At 54.6% G+C, this 17483-nt stretch overlaps 1 protein-coding gene across 1 annotated transcript in view; it reads left to right on the plus strand.

Moving 5' to 3' along the window:
* The window catches only part of LOC146441685 (uncharacterized), a 30503-nt gene extending 13875 nt beyond the window's left edge, over nt 1-16628 (plus strand). Inside the window, exons 40-78 of the mRNA XM_085049844.1 lie at nt 2158-2264; nt 3094-3295; nt 3798-3941; nt 4510-4666; nt 4835-4862; nt 4959-5067; nt 5148-5240; nt 5363-5426; nt 5961-6059; nt 6204-6307; nt 7076-7214; nt 7303-7571; nt 7866-8036; nt 8181-8490; nt 8592-8665; nt 8802-8889; nt 8974-9091; nt 9172-9295; nt 9547-9683; nt 9770-9896; nt 10005-10133; nt 10221-10463; nt 10694-10870; nt 10972-11117; nt 11200-11290; nt 11560-11949; nt 12039-12165; nt 12267-12385; nt 12795-12991; nt 13194-13377; nt 13453-13618; nt 13697-13821; nt 13903-14211; nt 14291-14494; nt 14700-14825; nt 14928-15203; nt 15649-15744; nt 16298-16432; nt 16520-16628. Coding sequence (XP_084905970.1) covers nt 2158-2264; nt 3094-3295; nt 3798-3941; nt 4510-4666; nt 4835-4862; nt 4959-5067; nt 5148-5240; nt 5363-5426; nt 5961-6059; nt 6204-6307; nt 7076-7214; nt 7303-7571; nt 7866-8036; nt 8181-8490; nt 8592-8665; nt 8802-8889; nt 8974-9091; nt 9172-9295; nt 9547-9683; nt 9770-9896; nt 10005-10133; nt 10221-10463; nt 10694-10870; nt 10972-11117; nt 11200-11290; nt 11560-11949; nt 12039-12165; nt 12267-12385; nt 12795-12991; nt 13194-13377; nt 13453-13618; nt 13697-13821; nt 13903-14211; nt 14291-14494; nt 14700-14825; nt 14928-15203; nt 15649-15744; nt 16298-16432; nt 16520-16540 — 5925 coding nt within the window. The 3' untranslated portion in view covers nt 16541-16628. The remainder of the gene's footprint in view (nt 1-2157; nt 2265-3093; nt 3296-3797; nt 3942-4509; nt 4667-4834; nt 4863-4958; nt 5068-5147; nt 5241-5362; nt 5427-5960; nt 6060-6203; nt 6308-7075; nt 7215-7302; nt 7572-7865; nt 8037-8180; nt 8491-8591; nt 8666-8801; nt 8890-8973; nt 9092-9171; nt 9296-9546; nt 9684-9769; nt 9897-10004; nt 10134-10220; nt 10464-10693; nt 10871-10971; nt 11118-11199; nt 11291-11559; nt 11950-12038; nt 12166-12266; nt 12386-12794; nt 12992-13193; nt 13378-13452; nt 13619-13696; nt 13822-13902; nt 14212-14290; nt 14495-14699; nt 14826-14927; nt 15204-15648; nt 15745-16297; nt 16433-16519) is intronic.
* The last annotated feature ends 855 nt before the right edge of the window (nt 16629-17483 follow it).

Raw genomic sequence — 17483 nt, forward strand, 5'->3', positions numbered from 1 at the left:
GTGGGGAGGTTGGGGTTGCCCCATGGCATGGCACCCACAAGATGGCTGTACCCCACACAAGATCACCAACCAGTATGCAGCCCAGCGTGCCCCATAACATGATACAACCAAACCCTTAGTGCAATGTGATATGAACCATGGGTTACACCTCAACCTTGACCTGCCCAACAGTGTTCTGTAACCTCAGCCTACTCCACACCAACCTAAATCCATGTAGAAAGAGAGACACGTCTGGGGGCAGATGTGGGGGTGGGGAGGGAGGGACCCTAGGAGGTGGGGCATAGCATCTGGGACCCCCACATATGGGGCAGAGCCTGCGTGGACCCCTTGGGCATGTCTTGGCTGCTGAAGTTGCACCTTCTCCTGCTGCAGGTGCTTATGTCCTCTGTCCTGGCCTCAGTGTTCCCCTAGCCACCAGCTGCCCCATCCCACCACACACCATGTCCCACAACCCGGCCCCTCATGCCGTACTGGCACTCTGTCCCATGTCCCTCCATCGCTCTGGACTTTCCATCCATCATCCCACTACCTCTTGGCTCACCAGCCCTGTCTCCTCCATCTCCCATGGTCCTTCTACCTCCTTCACGTGTCCCCGGTGCCTCCATGTTCTCAAGGTCCCACCGTCCCTCATCTCCTGCCTGTTCCTCCCCCCACAACTCCTCTGTCCCTCCCCCCTTTCCCGCTCCCCCTCCCTTCCCCCGTCCATCTGTCGCCCCGTCCGTCCCCGGTCCTGGCGGCGCCGCATGATGGACCCCAGGGGACCCCGGCGCCCGGGCGGCTCCCCTCCCCCGCCTAACTCGGGCCGAGGAGGGGTGGGGCTAGTGTATCTATGGGGCACTATGTGGAGTCTATGGGCTTCTAAAAAGACTCCGTGGGGATTTGTGGAGATTCTCTGTGGCTCTGTGGAGCACTTATGGGGCTCTGTACGGGCTCTGTGGGGCACAGGAGAGGGTCTGTGGGGCAGGGGAGGGGGATCTATGGGGCACAATGGGGAGGTGGGGACCTCCCCGCCCCCAGGAATGTGTCACCTCGCGGGAACACTTGTCACCTCCTTCATGACAAAGTGGACACGGAGTTCAGGGACTGCTGCCAGACCCCCCCCCGCCTCCCCCCCGTCCCTCAGACCCCTGCCAGCCCCACGGCGCCTCATTGGGGGGACGAGATAACAATCTCCCCCACTGCTGTGTCCCGATATAGACCTGGCAGCATAGAGCTGTCACCACCCCAAGGGTGATAGGACATTTGCCAGGGACCCAGGACCCATAGATACCCTCTTCACAAGGGTCCCAGGCATCCTAACTCCATAGATCCTCTCCATGCACAAGCAACCCAGGCATCTGAACCTCACAGAATCATCACAATCCTCACCAAAGAGCCCTGGTCCCCATGGATCGCCCACACACACAAGGGACCCTGGTGCCTAGGCTCCAAAGTTTCCCCCAAATACACAAGGGACCCAGGCATCCAGGTCCCATAGACATCTCCTACACAAGAGACCCAGGCATCCAGTCCCCCCACACCACCCGACATCTCACCCCTACACCCTTACATTCCTTGGTTCTCCCTATAGCTCTGCCCCATAGAGCTCCTGTGGAGTGAATATGTCAGTCTTAGATGTCTGGGTCACTGCAGAGATGCCATCTTGTGGCTGGGGAAGCAGGGGGAGCTGCCCCCCTCCTTCTCCCTTATCAGCCACCCCCTCCCCAGGAATGCTCCTCCCCTCCCCATCCCATGATGGTCTATAAAGGCTGTGGGGCTGCAGGACTGGCATAGGTGTCGGCGTGGGGCAGAGAGAGAGAGAGGGTGGGGGGGCACCGTGGGATGTGGATATGAGGGGCTGAGGAAGGATATGGGGGGCTATGGGATGCACAGGACAGTTATGGGGCACAGGAATCTGTGGAGGCTATGGGGCACAAGGGAGTTACGGGACACATAGGTGTTCTCTGGGGTGTGGGGACCTGTGGGGTACACATGGGGTTATGATGCACAGAGGACCTAAGAAGCAATGAGGGGAAGTGTGGGGGACAGAGATCTATGGGGGCACAGCGATCTATGGGACACTGATGGTCTATAGGGCACTCAGGGGGCCTATGCGGCACAAACGGAGCTGTGGGACATATGGGGTCTATGTGGCAAAGGGATCTCTGGGGCATAAAGGAGTTTGTGGGGCAAAGAGGATCTATAGGGGCCATGGTGTGCAGCCCTACTCACCCTCCACATGTCCCCCCAGGTCCCTTCTTCTTACCTGCTAGATCCAGCTCCAGGTGAGGGTGATGCTGTGGGGCAGCATGTGGATGGGTGCTGCGGGGAGGGGGGTGTGCTGCTATGGGGTGCATGTTTTGCTGCAGGGTCTGCATATCACTACAGGGGGTCTATACTTTACTATGGGGGGCTGCATGTGGGGCTGTGCATGACTGTAATGTTCCCTGCATTGTTATAGGGGTTCCTGCACTGCTTTGGGTCTCCATGCACCACTATAGGGATGCCTAAATCACTGTGGGGGTCTGTGCATGGCTATAGGGGTCTTTGCATTGCAGGGTCCATGCATCACTACAGGGGCTGCTGGCCCCTGGTTGTGGAGGTCCCAGCATCAGTATAGGAGTCTGTATATGGGGCTGTGCCTGGGTATTGGGGTCCCTGCATGACTGTAAAGGTCTGCCCACTGCTATAGTGCTCAATACATGGGGTCATGAATGGTTACAGGATTCTGTGCATGGGGCCATACACAACTATGAGGACCTGTAGATCGCCACAGGAGTCCTTAAATGGCTATAGGGGTCCCTGCAGGGGGTCCTGAATCACTACAGGAGTCTGTGCATGGGGCAGTGCATGACTTGGTGGGTCTGCAGTGGGCTCTAGGGCTCCCTGCACATCTATAGGGGCCCACGCATGGGGCTGTGCACGGCTACAAGGCTCACTCAGGCTATAGTGTCTGCCACAGCCATAGGGGTCTGGGCACGGCTATAGGGGCCTATGCATGGCAATGGGCTCTGGTCAATGGGGTTGTGTTGGGCCGTGGAATGGGGGGACAGACCCAGCGGCCAGAGCCCCACAGCCCCCCAGGTGATGCAGGGTCCGTGTCTGTGTGGGCAGGATGGGGGACGCAGTGCTGGCGGCGCTAGGGGCAGCAGCCCCCTTCCTGCGGCCAGGGGAGCGGGAGCGGCTGGCAGCGCAGACCAGACCCTTCGACCCCCGCAGCGAGTGCTTCGTCCCTCACCCCCGGGAGGAGTTCGTGCGGGGGCGGGTGATGGGGCGCCAAGGAGGGGAGGTCACCGTCCAGACTGAGCTGGGAGAGGTGGGCAAGGGATAGGGGATAGGGGTGAGTGGGGGTGGGGCGCAAGGAGCCATGCCGGGCAAAGGATTAATGGGTGTGAGGGGGGTAATGGAGGGAGGGGTTGAGGATGATGGTGGGTGGGGGCATAGGAGGTGACTGGTCGGGGAAAGGAGGGGGGTTGGGCATCATGGGGGGTGAGGGGTTGGTGGGAAGCAGGGGGGCAAAGAGTTAAGGAGGGAGGGGTTAATGGGATGAAGTTAATAGGGGATGGGTTAAAGGAGGGAGGGGAGTTGAAGGTTTGCGGGGGACCAAATGGGAGATGGAGAAACCAGGCTGATCGTGGTGGGGGCCCTGACCCACTGAAGACTTCCCAACCAATGGGAGGTGCCCTCCAACCCATAGGAGACCCCTCCCAACCCATGGAAGAAATCTTAGCAACAGAGCACCCCCTATCCCACACGGCAACCCCCAAGCTATGGGACACCTCCCAACCCCCACCCCCATGTCTCCCCATTCCCCCCAGACGGTGACAGTGAAGGAAGCTGACATTCACCAGCAGAACCCCCCCAAATTTGACAAGATCGAGGACATGGCGATGCTGACCTTCCTCCATGAGCCTGCTGTGCTCTACAACCTCAAGGAGCGCTACGCCTCTTGGTTGATCTATGTGAGTCTTCCCACAAGCCCCTGGGGCAGCTGGGGTATTATAGGTGGGGCCTTGCCCACAGCCCATGGGATGGTTGGAAGCTAGCAAACCTTCCCTAAAGCTCTTGGGATACCTAGAGCCAGATGGGCATTCCAGAGAGTCTATGGGCCACCTGGTGTGGCTTTTTCATGGGCTTTGGGACACCTAGAACCTGGTGGGCCTTCTACAGCTCCCTTGGGCCACCCAGACCCGAGATATCCCATTTCTAGACTGCCTCAGCCACAAAGACCTGAGATGCTGAATCCCCTGACCCCACTGGCCACCCAGGTCCAAGATGTCAGTTCAATAGCCCCCTTGATGGGACACAAGTTGTCCAATCCCCAGACCTCTTTGGCCACTGATACATGAAATGTCCCATCTCTGGATGTTGTGGGCCACCCAGACCCAAGATGTTCCTTCTCCAGCCCCTCTTCGGACAACCAAAATCAGGATATCTGGTCACCGCATCCCTTGGGCCACCTAGACCTAGGATTTCCCCACCTGGTGGGGTGGCACCTCCTGGCTCTGACCCACCTGTCCTTTTCTCCAGACCTACTCGGGGCTCTTCTGTGTCACAGTCAACCCCTATAAGTGGTTGCCTGTCTACAATGCTGAGGTGGTGGCTGCCTACCGGGGAAAAAAGAGGAGTGAAGCTCCTCCCCACATCTTCTCCATCTCTGACAATGCCTACCAGAACATGCTGACAGGTAAAGACATCCTGTGAGAACCTCAGACTAGAAGACCCCACTCCAAAAAATGACTCCTGACTTAGACCTGGTCCTCACCTGGGAGGATGGAGAACTTCAGCCTCAACCCCAAGACCCCAAGCATGTTCCCCAACTTTGTCCTACCTGACTCCTCTCTTTTCTTTGCAGACCGAGAGAACCAGTCCATCCTCATCACGTAAGGCTCCGCTTTGTCCAACCCTGCCCCATAGCAGTGAGGTGGGGTGAAGAACCCACCAGGATGTTCTCCAATATCTCACTGTTGCCCCCTCAGTGGAGAATCCGGGGCGGGGAAGACAGTCAACACTAAGAGAGTCATCCAGTACTTCGCCAGCATTGCTGCCATTGGTGACCGCAAGAAGGAGGTGACCAATAGCAGCAAGGTGAGTGCCTCAGTCCATGTACCCTCAGCAGAGAGTGTCCCCTGGTGGTGTTCATAACCAACATTGTTCCACCCCTCTAGGGCACCCTGGAGGATCAGATCATCCAGGCCAACCCTGCCTTGGAGGCCTTCGGCAACGCCAAGACCCTCCGGAATGACAACTCATCCCGATTTGTGAGTGATGGGTGTGGGTTCTATGAGGAAGAGTCTATGGGGCAGTTTGTGGGACAGGGTCTGTAGTCTGGGATCTGCTGCGAGAGGGCAGCCACCTCCACCTCCTGCCACTGCCTTCTCAGGGGAAGTTCATCCGGATCCATTTCGGGGCCACCGGGAAGTTGGCATCAGCTGACATTGAGACCTGTGAGTGGGTTGAGAGCCCAGTGAGAGTGTATCTTGTAGTCTGTCATCCATCCATCCACGGACTTACCGATCCATGGATTTATTCATCCATCCTAGAACTCATCTATCTATGGACTCATTAATCCATCCATAAACTTCATCCATCCACCCAGGAACTCTATTCATCCATACGTATCTCCCTTCCACTGTCCATCCAGTCACCTCTTCATTTCCATCTCCTCATCCCACCATCCTTCTCACTCTCCATCTCCAGTTCTTTATCCCTGCATCTCCCTGTGTCTACCTCCCTCTCTCCTTCCTTGCCTCTCCCTGCCTACATCCATCCCTTCATCTACCTTCATGGAGGATGGATTCATCTTCTCATCCCACTATCCATCTGACCTTCCATTTTCCTCTCTTTTTCCCTCCATCTCCTCATCTTACCATCCAGACATTCCTCTTTTTCCATCTCCTCATCCTACTATCCATCTCTCCATGTTTCAATCCATCTAGTCACCCCAACCTTCATCCTCCTTCTCTCCATATCCATCTCAGACCTCCTGGAGAAGTCCCGTGTCATTTTCCAGCTGAAGGCTGAGAGGAATTACCACATTTTCTATCAAATCCTCTCCAACAAGAAGCCAGAGCTGCTGGGTGAGTTGGGTGCTTGGCCTTGAGTCTTTTATTTCCTCTCCTTCTCCAATTCTAAGCTCTTCCTGGGGCAAATGAGTACAATGTGGGGCTATTTGGCCACTGCCAATGCTCAGTTTTTGTCTCTATCCTGGGCCCATGGCACAGAGATGCTTCTCATCACGAACAACCCCTATGACTACAGTTATGTCTCCCAAGGAGAGGTGACTGTGGCCTCCATTGATGACTCTGAAGAGCTGTTGGCAACCGATGTAAGTGATGGGGTGGGCTGGTGGACATCCCCTGGCTGAATCAAAGGTGAAGTGCCAGGTGGATGGTTGAGATGGTAGAAGATGGATGGGGGCAAGAGATGAGGAACATAGGGATGAGAGGTGGAGGATGGGAAGGGTGGAGGATGGTGGGTTAGTGGAGTGGGATGATGTGGAGTGAGGGAGAGAAGGTAGGACAGGAGACAGGGGGTGGAGGAGGTTGTGGGTGGAGATAAAAACAGGTGATGGAGTTAATAGGTGGACAGATGAAACCATGGGTGAACAAGTCCTCAGATGGATGGATAGGTCCATGGATGCGTGGATGGAGTTCATGGTGAATGGATGAGTCCATAGATGGATGAGTCTTCGGATGGATGGGTAGAGGGACAGATGGATGGATGAATGAATACATAGTTGGAAGAGTCCATGGAAAGGTGAATGGATGGATGCAATCCTCAGATGGATGGATCCACGAATGGATGGACAGATAGATCAATGGATATATGAGTCCTCAGATGGATGGACGGATGGATGGGTGGGTGAATCCATGAGTGAGTCTATGGATAGACAAACAAATTTGTGGATGAAAGGCTGAGTCCATGGGTAAGTCCTTCAAATAGATGGGTAAGTCCATGGATGCATGAGTTCTCAGATGGATCAAGAAGTTGATGAGCTGAAAGGGCAGAGTGACACACAAATGATAGGCAGGAGAGAGCCATGACCACAGCTGGTGGCAAGGCCCTCTCCCACCCCCCTCCACCCATCACCCAGAGCGCTTTTGATGTCCTGGGTTTCACGGCTGAGGAGAAGGCTGGTGTCTACAAGCTGACAGGTGCCATCATGCACTTTGGCAACATGAAGTTCAAGCAGAAGCAACGGGAAGAGCAGGCAGAACCAGACGGTACTGAAGGTGCGTGGATGTGGGATGATGACATATGTCTTGGGGTCACCAGGTTCGGTGGAATCTGACAGCATGTCTTCTTCTTGACGCTCTGCAGATGCCGATAAGTCAGCCTACTTGATGGGGCTGAACTCAGCTGACCTTCTCAAGGGGCTGTGTCACCCCCGGGTGAAGGTGGGTAACGAGTATGTCACCAAGGGGCAGAATGTCCAGCAGGTGTACTACTCCATTGGGGCCTTGGCCAAGGCTGTATATGAGAAGATGTTCAACTGGATGGTGGTGAGGATCAACAACTCTCTGGACACCAAGCAGCCAAGACAGTACTTCATTGGTGTGCTGGACATCGCTGGATTTGAGATCTTTGATGTGAGGACTGAGGGTGTGGCAGGGTATTTGCCTTCTTGGGGGTTGGATTGATCTAGTTGGGTGTTGACATGATTTTCTGAAGCTTCATCTTTCACCTCTGCTGGAAACTTGGCCTCTTTGGGCCTTGTGTTGATCCTCTTGGGTGTTGAGTTGTCCTCATTGATACTACTGGGCATTGTGTTGACAACTGGGGCTCAGGTTCACCCATTGACCATATTGGGCATTGTGTTGACCCTGTTGGGTTTTGAGTTGATGCAGTTAACCCCATTGGCCATCTTCTCTCTCCTTCCCCAGTTCAACAGCTTTGAGCAGCTCTGCATCAACTTCACCAACGAGAAGTTGCAGCAGTTTTTCAACCACCACATGTTTGTGCTGGAGCAGGAGGAATACAAGAAGGAGGGGATTGAGTGGGAGTTCATTGACTTTGGCATGGATCTCCAAGCCTGCATTGACCTCATTGAGAAGGTACCACCTCCCTCAGGGTCTGCTGGGGGCTGAGGGCCCTTCTGAGGAAGGGCCCTTTCAGTTGCCACTTGCCAGGGACCCCAAAGTTGGCCAGTAGGGTTATGCTTGGTGTCCTCTGCCACCACTGAGGTCTTTTCTCCCCAGCCCATGGGAATCATGTCCATCCTGGAGGAGGAGTGCATGTTTCCCAAGGCCTCGGACATGACCTTCAAGGCCAAGCTCTTTGATAATCACCTGGGCAAGTCAGCCAACTTTGGGAAGCCACGTAATGTCAAGGGGAAGCCAGAGGCCCATTTTTCCTTGGTCCACTATGCTGGCACAGTGGACTACAATATCATTGGGTGGCTGGAGAAGAACAAGGACCCCCTCAATGAGACAGTGGTGGGGCTCTACCAGAAATCAGCCCTGAAGCTCTTGGCTAACCTCTTCTCCAACTATGCTGGGGCAGACACCGGTGGGTAAATGTATGGTTGGGTGATGGAGGGACAAGCTGAAGGAGAAGAGTCCACCAGAGTCACCCTCTTTCCTGTGTTACCCCACCCATCTTCTCTCCAGGTAGTGATGGAGGGAAGGGGAAAGGAGCCAAGAAGAAAGGTTCCTCCTTCCAGACTGTCTCAGCCCTGCATCGGGTGAGGGATCTATATAGTGGATCCAGTGTGGGGCAGTGGGAGGACAACCGCCTGAATGGTGGATCACCTTTTCAGCCCCCCAGATCCTCTCCTGCTCTCTCATTGGTCAGCTTCTTCCCTCTTTCCTCCTCACCAGGAGAATCTCAACAAGCTGATGGCCAACCTCAAGACCACCCATCCTCACTTTGTCCGCTGCCTCATCCCCAATGAACGGAAGGAGCCAGGTGAGCAATAGGCAGGGCTGAGGGCAGAGAAAATGGTGGTAGGTGTGCCTTGTGGCTGATACCACTCCTCTAACCCACCACCAGGTGTGATGGACAACCCCCTGGTAATGCACCAGCTCCGCTGCAACGGGGTGCTGGAGGGCATCCGCATCTGCCGCAAGGGCTTCCCCAACCGCATCCTCTATGGAGACTTTCGCCAGCGGTAGGCACAGAGATGTAGGAAGCTGGTGGACAACCCTTTGGGGCTGATTTCAGAGGTTTTCTGTCCTCTCTGACCACCAGGTACCGCATCCTGAACCCTGCTGCCATCCCTGAGGGGCAGTTCATTGACAGTCGCAAGGGTGCTGAGAAACTTCTGGGATCCATTGACATTGACCACAATCAGTACAAATTTGGACACACCAAGGTGAGGTCATGTCCATGGTCCTACCACCCATGTGGTCATGTGGACTCCATGGTCTCACCATTGATGTGTCCTCCATGGTCCTACCACCCATGTGGTCATGGGGACTCCATGGTCTCACCATTGATGTGTCCACCTGCCTATCTGCCCCACCATCTGTCACTTCATCCCCCCAACGACCCATCAACCCACCCATCTGTCCACCAACCCTTCCCAACCAACTCACCCTCTCATTTTTCTCCTTCTTCCATCAGGTCTTCTTCAAGGCTGGGCTGCTGGGACTTCTGGAGGAGATGCGGGATGAGCGCCTCTCCCGCATCATCACCCGCATCCAGGCTCAGGCCCGAGGGCAGCTTATGCGCATTGAGTTCAAGAAGATCCTGGAGCGCCGGTGAGAGGGGAAGAGTTCTTCTTGAGAAGGCACCTCTGGTGAATCACCAGGTTTGTGGTGTGGTGGCATCTATGTCTCCATTCTAGGGACTCACTGCTGGTGATTCAGTGGAACATCAGGGCCTTCATGGGGGTGAAGAATTGGCCTTGGATGAAGCTCTACTTCAAAATCAAGCCTTTGTTGAAGAGTGCTGAGACAGAGAAGGAGATGCAGGTGGGAGGAGGTGATGAGGAAGGCAGCTTGGGATCCAAAATGGGTTTTGTGGGGTTGATGGATGAAGGGGATTGGATGTGGCTACTGGTCTCCTGGGGTCTGTTACAGAACATGAAGGAAGAGTTTGGGCGGCTGAAGGAGGCCCTGGAGAAGTCAGAGACCCGGCGGAAGGAGTTGGAGGAGAAGATGGTCTCCATGCTGCAGGAGAAGAATGACCTTCAGCTTCAAGTGCAGGCTGTGAGTGAGACTGTCCCCCAAAACCATGTCACGGGGTGACCAGAACCTCTCCAGGGCCACCCTACTTCACCTACCACTGCAATACAGGAGCAGGACAACCTCAATGATGCTGAGGAGCGCTGTGACCAGCTAATTAAGAACAAGATCCAGCTTGAGGCCAAGGTGAAGGAGCTGACAGAGCGACTGGAGGATGAGGAAGAGATGAACGCAGAGCTGACAGCAAAGAAGAGGAAGCTGGAGGATGAATGTTCGGAGCTGAAAAAGGATATTGATGATCTAGAGCTGACTCTGGCCAAGGTGGAGAAGGAAAAACATGCCACTGAGAACAAGGTGAGGGTGGGGAGAGGCCTTTACCTTAAGTTGTGGGGATTTGGATCAACTGAGCATGGGTGTGTTAGGGTGAGGAGATCCAAGGCTAGTTGATCTGGGCTACATCAAGACTCAACATCCTCTGGGTTCTCTATCACTGAAGTGACCTCCTTGGACAAGAACAGCAGCATCATACAGCTTTGCCCTACCTCTGGCACTATGCTGGAAGCCTGGTGTTTCTCCTCCTGCAGGTCAAGAACCTCACAGAGGAGATGGCTGGGCTGGATGAAACCATTGCCAAGCTAACAAAGGAGAAGAAGGCCCTGCAAGAATCTCACCAGCAGACGCTGGATGACTTGCAGGCAGAGGAAGACAAGGTCAACACCCTGACAAAGGCCAAACTCAAGATGGAACAGCAAGTGGATGACGTGAGTATAGGCCACTCCTAACATGGGTAGTGCTGAGGAGTTTACTGGGGCAGAGATGATGAAAAACTGAGGTTTCCCCCCATTTCCATGTTTCTGCGCAGCTTGAAGGCTCACTGGAGCAGGAGAAGAAGATCCGGATGGACCTGGAACGGGCCAAAAGAAAGCTGGAAGGTGACTTGAAGCTTACCCAGGAAAATATCATGGACCTGGAGAACGACAAGCAGCAGCTGGAGGAAAAGCTCAAGAAGTGAGGCTGGACCTCTTTCCCCAGTCTAAAGTGGTCAGGGTGAAAGGGCAGGGACCTCACTGCTAACTGATTTTGTCTGCAGGAAAGAGTTTGAGATCAACCAGCAGAACTGCAAGGTTGAGGATGAGCAGGCGTTGGCTCTGCAGCTCCAGAAGAAGCTCAAAGAGCTGCAGGTGAGGGATCTATTCTCTGCTTGTTTGGGCTGGACTGGAGAGCCTCCTGCTGCTTGGGTTGAGGTGAAGAGTCTCTATCTGGTTAGGCTGAATTTAGGAGTTTCCAGCTGGTTAAGCTGACAAGTGTACAGCTGTCTGGGATGAGTTGAAGAGTTTTCAGTTTGTTGGGGTGAGTTGGGTTGAAAAATCTCCAGCTCAATTGGTTGAGTTGAGTGGAGGATTTGGGTGGAGCCAAGACTGCTGACAGCATGTCCATCCCTGGAGCACAGGCGCGGATTGAGGAGCTGGAGGAGGAGTTGGAAGCAGAGCGGACAGGCAGAGCCAAGGTGGAGAAGCTGCGCTCAGACCTGTCGCGGGAGCTGGAGGAGATCAGCGAGAGGCTGGAGGAGGCAGGTGGTGTCACTTCAGTGCAGATTGAGCTCAACAAGAAGCGGGAGGCGGAATTCCAGAAGATGCGGCGGGACCTGGAGGAGGCCACACTGCAGCACGAGGCGACAGCAGCTGCACTGCGCAAGAAGCATGCCGACAGTGTGGCTGAGCTCAGTGAGCAGATTGACAACCTACAGCGTGTCAAGCAGAAGCTGGAGAAGGAGAAGAGTGACCTCAAGTTGGAGCTGGATGACCTCAGCTCCAACATGGAGCAACTGATAAAGGCCAAGGTAGAAGGAGGCCAAAGTGGACATGTTATCTCTACCATGGGCATCATTCTCCTGCTTCATTCCTTCCCTCCATCCTTTCCTTCTCCAAGGTGGGCATGGAGAAGATCTCTCGCACCATGGAGGACCAGGCAGCTGAACACCGGGCCAAGCTGGAGGAGACACAACGAGTCCTCAATGACACCAGCACCCAACGGGCCAAGCTCCAGACTGAGAATGGTGGGAACCCTGACCCACTAAACCCCTCACCCCCATCCTCAGCCCCTGCCTTGCATTTTCAATCCCTGCCACACCCCTGAAAACCTGCCCTACCTCTGCAGGAGAGCTGTCCCGCCAGCTGGAGGAAAAGGAGGCTCTTGTCTCTCAATTAACTAGGGGCAAGCAGTCATACACCCAGCAGTTGGAGGACCTGAAAAGGCAGCTGGAAGAAGAGATGAAGGTGAGATTTGTGGGATGGCTGAGAGGGTCTCCAAGAGGACCACATGCCAAGGAGTCCTTCACCCTCATGGTGGTAGCATCAAATAGAAGTCAAATTCATGCTGGTTCACGTGGGTGGTTGCACTAAGAGTGGATGAGTTGGGTTGCATTGGTCTAACAGCTAAGAGGTTGGGCTGAGCAGGTAAGTTCTGAAGCAGCTAGACTGGTCTATGTGCAGTTGGGTGGCATTGGACCAGGGGAAGTCAATCTGGGCCACACTGGAGATATGCATCTTTAGCTCTCTCTAGGTCAAGACATGCTGAATTTGGTTTGGATGACCTAGAGAGGTTTTAGCTGAGAAATACCACTGCCTACTGAGTTCAAGGACACACATAGCTCAAGCTCACCTTCTCCTTGCCTGTCCCTCCCAGGCCAAGAATGCACTGGCCCATGCCCTCCAGTCAGCCCGGCATGACTGCGATCTTCTGAGGGAGCAGTATGAGGAGGAGACAGAGGCCAAGGCTGAGCTCCAGCGCTCGCTCTCCAAGGCCAACTCTGAGGTGGCACAGTGGAGGACCAAGTATGAGACAGATGCCATCCAGCGCACTGAGGAGCTGGAGGAGGCCAAGTGAGTCATCTCCCCATGGAGGGAGCTTTTGTGGAGCAGGGGAGAATGGAAACTCTTCCAATGTAGTCAGATCTGGAGAAGGTTTAGGGATCTGAAGACAGTAGAGGAGACCCAGAGCCTCAGCCAACCAGTGTGTTGAATAAGGTTTGAGTTGGTCCACTTGGTCCATGGGTCACCACAGCCAGGTTTTCTCCCACGGTAGGAAGAAGCTGGCCCAGCGGCTGCAGGAGGCAGAGGAGGCGGTGGAGGCAGTCAATGCCAAGTGTTCTTCCCTGGAGAAGACCAAGCACCGGCTGCAAAATGAGATTGAGGACCTGATGGCAGATGTGGAGCGGTCAAATGCAGCAGCTGCTGCATTGGACAAGAAGCAGAGAAACTTTGACAAGGTGGGAGGATAAGATGGTGAGACAGGAGCAGATGGGAGACATGGGGACAGAGAGTGACCCCTTGCTTTGCCCCAGATCTTGTCTGAGTGGAAGCAGAAGTTTGAAGAGTCACAGATGGAGCTGGAGGCATCACAGAAAGAGGCCAGGTCCCTCAGCACTGAGCTCTTCAAGCTGAAAAATGCCTATGAGGAGTCACTTGAGCATCTTGAGACCTTCAAAAGGGAGAATAAGAACCTCCAAGGTGAGACTGTGGTCCTTCCCCTGCCCGCCTTTTTCTCCACCACTTTCCACCAAGACTGATGAGATCTCATCCGAGCAGAGGAGATCTCGGACCTGACGGAGCAGCTGGGTGGCAGCCACAAGACTATCCATGAACTGGAGAAGGTCCGGAAGCAGCTGGATGCTGAGAAACTGGAGCTCCAAGCTGCACTGGAGGAGGCTGAGGTGAGCCATATCACATCCCCATGAGTCCCATGTTGTCCTGGTCTTCTCTCTGGCCCTCTAATTACTCTCTGTCCACACCAGGCCTCTCTGGAGCATGAGGAAGGAAAGATTCTCAGGGCCCAACTGGAGTTCAACCAGGTCAAGGCAGACTACGAGCGCAAGCTGGCCGAGAAGGATGAGGAGATGGAGCAGGCCAAGCGCAACCACCTGCGGGTGGTGGACTCGCTGCAGACCTCACTGGATGCTGAGACCCGGAGCCGCAATGAGGCCCTGAGGCTGAAGAAGAAGATGGAGGGTGACCTCAATGAGATGGAGATTCAGCTCAGCCATGCCAACCGTGTGGCTGCTGAAGCTCAGACCCACCTGAAAGGAGCCCAGGCTCACCTCAAGGTGGGGTCACCCACCTCTAAAGAGGTCCTTCTAGCCTTTTGGAGCTGCTGGCTGATGTCCATCCTATTTATCCAAACAGGACACCCAACTACAGTTGGATGATGTGGTAAGAGCCAATGAAGATCTGAAGGAGAACATTGCCATTGTGGAGAGGAGAAACAACCTCCTCCAGTCAGAGCTGGAGGAGATGCAGGCAGTGGTGGAACAGACTGAGAGGGCCCGCAAGTTGGCTGAGCAGGAGCTGATTGAGGCCAGTGAGAGGGTCCAGCTTCTCCACTCACAGGTGAGACCTCACAAACCTTCAAGGAGAGGTGTCACATCCACCCAGGAGTGTGGGTTTCTAATAGGTTTAGTTACCAAGATCTCCAGACCCTTGATACCAGCAGAGTTGGCAGGGAGTACGGGAGGCATTAAGTCCCAGGGGAATTGAAGAAGGGTGGGTCAGCACTTCAACAGAGACCTCCTCACATACTCTCCTCTAACTCCAGAACACCAGCCTCATCAACCAGAAGAAGAAGATGGAGGCTGACATTTCCCAGCTGCAGACAGAGGTGGAAGAGGCCATCCAGGAGTGCAGGAATGCTGAGGAGAAGGCCAAGAAAGCCATCACTGATGTGAGTGCCATGGTGGGACCAACATCTCGGACACCTTCCACTGGAGGGTGATGGAGAGCATGCTTTGGTCCTCCTTCTCTACTTGCTTTTCTCCCCGGGCAGGCGGCCATGATGGCAGAGGAGCTGAAGAAGGAGCAGGACACTAGTGCCCACCTGGAGCGGATGAAGAAGAACATGGAGCAAACCATCAAGGATCTGCAGATGAGGTTGGATGAAGCTGAGCAGTTGGCCCTCAAAGGGGGCAAGAAGCAGCTGCAGAAGCTGGAGGCTCGTGTGCGGGAGCTGGAGAATGAGCTGGAGGCTGAGCAAAAGCGCAATGCTGAGAGCATTAAGGGTCTCCGCAAGTCTGAGCGTCGTGTGAAGGAGCTCAGCTATCAGGTGGGGCTCTTGGGCTTGCCCAGGTTATCAACTGCCTCTTGCCCACAGAGCCTGATATCTCATGGTGTACATAACCTACAACATGGCTGACCTGCCAGCCAGAGACACGAGCTATCTAGACTAGACACTAGAGCACCTACAGCCTCTGTGTCTGATACTGCAGCCAGACCCAGGACATGGTTGGCCCAGTGGTCATGACCCACCCAGGCCACCTCTTGATGTCCCATTATCCATGGGGTCTTTGCATGATCCAGAATCTCAGATGGGGCCTCATCAGAGGCAGGAATAGCTCCCACCTCCTGCTCCCAGCACTGAGGCTAGCCACAGATCTAGAGAGGCTCCACTCCCCAAGAACATCGTTAACTGGCTCCTGATCATCTTTGCTCTGGTGCTGATCCAAAGCGCAGATGGGGTCAGGTCATGATCCACATGTCTCATCCTACAGACAGAAGAGGACCGCAAGAACATGGTCCGGCTCCAGGACCTTGTGGACAAGCTCCAGCTCAAGGTCAAGGCCTACAAGCGACAGGCAGAGGAGGCGGTGAGCATTAGGGGGACAACTGTGGGACCACCCCCCCAGGAGGGGACAGGGTGGGATTGGGGTGTGGGAGAAAATGTGGGGCATAGCAGGGGACCTTGAGATGAAGTGGTCAAGGGGTGGTGTATCAGGGGGTGAGAAGGGTGGGGGTATGTGGGATGGTGAGATGACAGTGGGAGGAAGGAAGGAAGGAAGGAAGGAAGGAAGGAAGGAAGGAAGGAAGGAAGGAAGGAAGGAAGGAAGGAAGGAAGGAAGGAAGGAAGGAAGGAAGGAGAAGGAGAGACAGATGGGAAGGAGAAGAAGAGACGGATGACTGAGTGGACAGAAAGAGGGACAGATGGCTTGAAGCTTACATGGGTAGAAGGTGGCATAGATGGATAAATGGATTGTTGAGTAGATGGTTGGGTGGTTGGAAAACGGGATGACTTAAGAAACAGGTGGTTCTATGGTGGGCCAGATGGAGCAATAAGAAAGACAGATGTATGGAGAGTAGGTGGGGTGGCAGGAGGCCAGACAGAGCTGTGTGGGTGCCTCTCTGATGTCCTTGCCTCCTCAGGAAGAACAAGCCAACACCAACCTGGCCAAGTTCCGCAAGGCACAGCATGAGCTGGATGAGGCGGAGGAGCGTGCCGACATCGCCGAGTCCCAGGTCAACAAGCTGCGGGCCAAGAGCCGCGACATCGGAGCCAAGGTGGGACCTCCCCCTGCCCTACAGCTGCCCCATGGCTGCCCCACAACAGCCCCATGCTCACACTTCCTTTTTATCCTTCCCTATCAGAAGGGACTCAACGAGGAGTGAAGCTCTGGATTCCCAAGAATCCTACCTGAATTCGCAGCTATCCCACCTAGACCTCCAAGTGCCCAACTCCCTCTAGTCCCCCAAGCTTGGTCAGCCAATAAAAAGCATTGAGCAGCAGCACTTTGTCTGGGGCTGGGTTTATGTAGGGAGGGTGGGGTTGCCCCATTGTATGGGGCCTACAAGATGGATGGAGCCCACACAAGTTTTTCTAGTAAATCTGAAATGGAAGAAAGAAATTTATGGGATGTGGAAAAAGGGACAGGCCACATGGGAGGATTATAGGAGCATTATCAGAGTATGCAGATGTGCAGTGAGGAAGGCCAAAGCCCAGCTGGAATTGAGTCTGGCAAGGGATATTAGGGGCATCAGCATACATCAGGTACACCAGCAGCAAAAGGGAGATTAGGGAAAATATGGGGCCACTGCTGAATCAGATGAAAGAACAGCTCTGTGGAGAAGGACCTGGGAGTCTTGGTGGATGGCAAGTTGATTATGAGCTGGCAGTGTGTCCTTGGGGCCAGGAGGGCCATTGGTCTCCTGGGGTGCATTGGGAAGTGTGTGACCAGCAGGTCGAGGGAAATGATCCAGTCCAGAGGGATGATGCAGTCCTCACATTCAGCCATAGTGAGACCACCTCTGTAGTGCTGTGGTTCCAGTTCTGGGCTCCTCAGCACAAGAAAGGCAAGGGGTTACTGGAGAGGGTCCAGCGGAGACCACAAAGATGATTTGGAGGGTCTGGAGCATCTCTCCAGGAAGAGACTGAGGGAGCTGGGCCTCAGTCTAGAGAAGAGAGGACTGCAAGGGGATCGCATCAATGCATCTCAAAGGCAGGTGTCAAGAGGATGGTTCCACAATTTTCAGTGGTGCCCAGAGACAGGACAAGAAGCAATGGCCATAAACCCAAACACCAGAAGTTCCACCTCAAAATGTGGAAGAACTTCTT

The sequence above is a fragment of the Lichenostomus cassidix genome, chromosome 2 (genome assembly GCF_008360975.1).
Source record: "Lichenostomus cassidix isolate B80296 chromosome 2, HeHo_3.0, whole genome shotgun sequence".
In the NCBI taxonomy this organism is placed as follows: Eukaryota; Metazoa; Chordata; class Aves; order Passeriformes; family Meliphagidae; genus Lichenostomus; species Lichenostomus cassidix.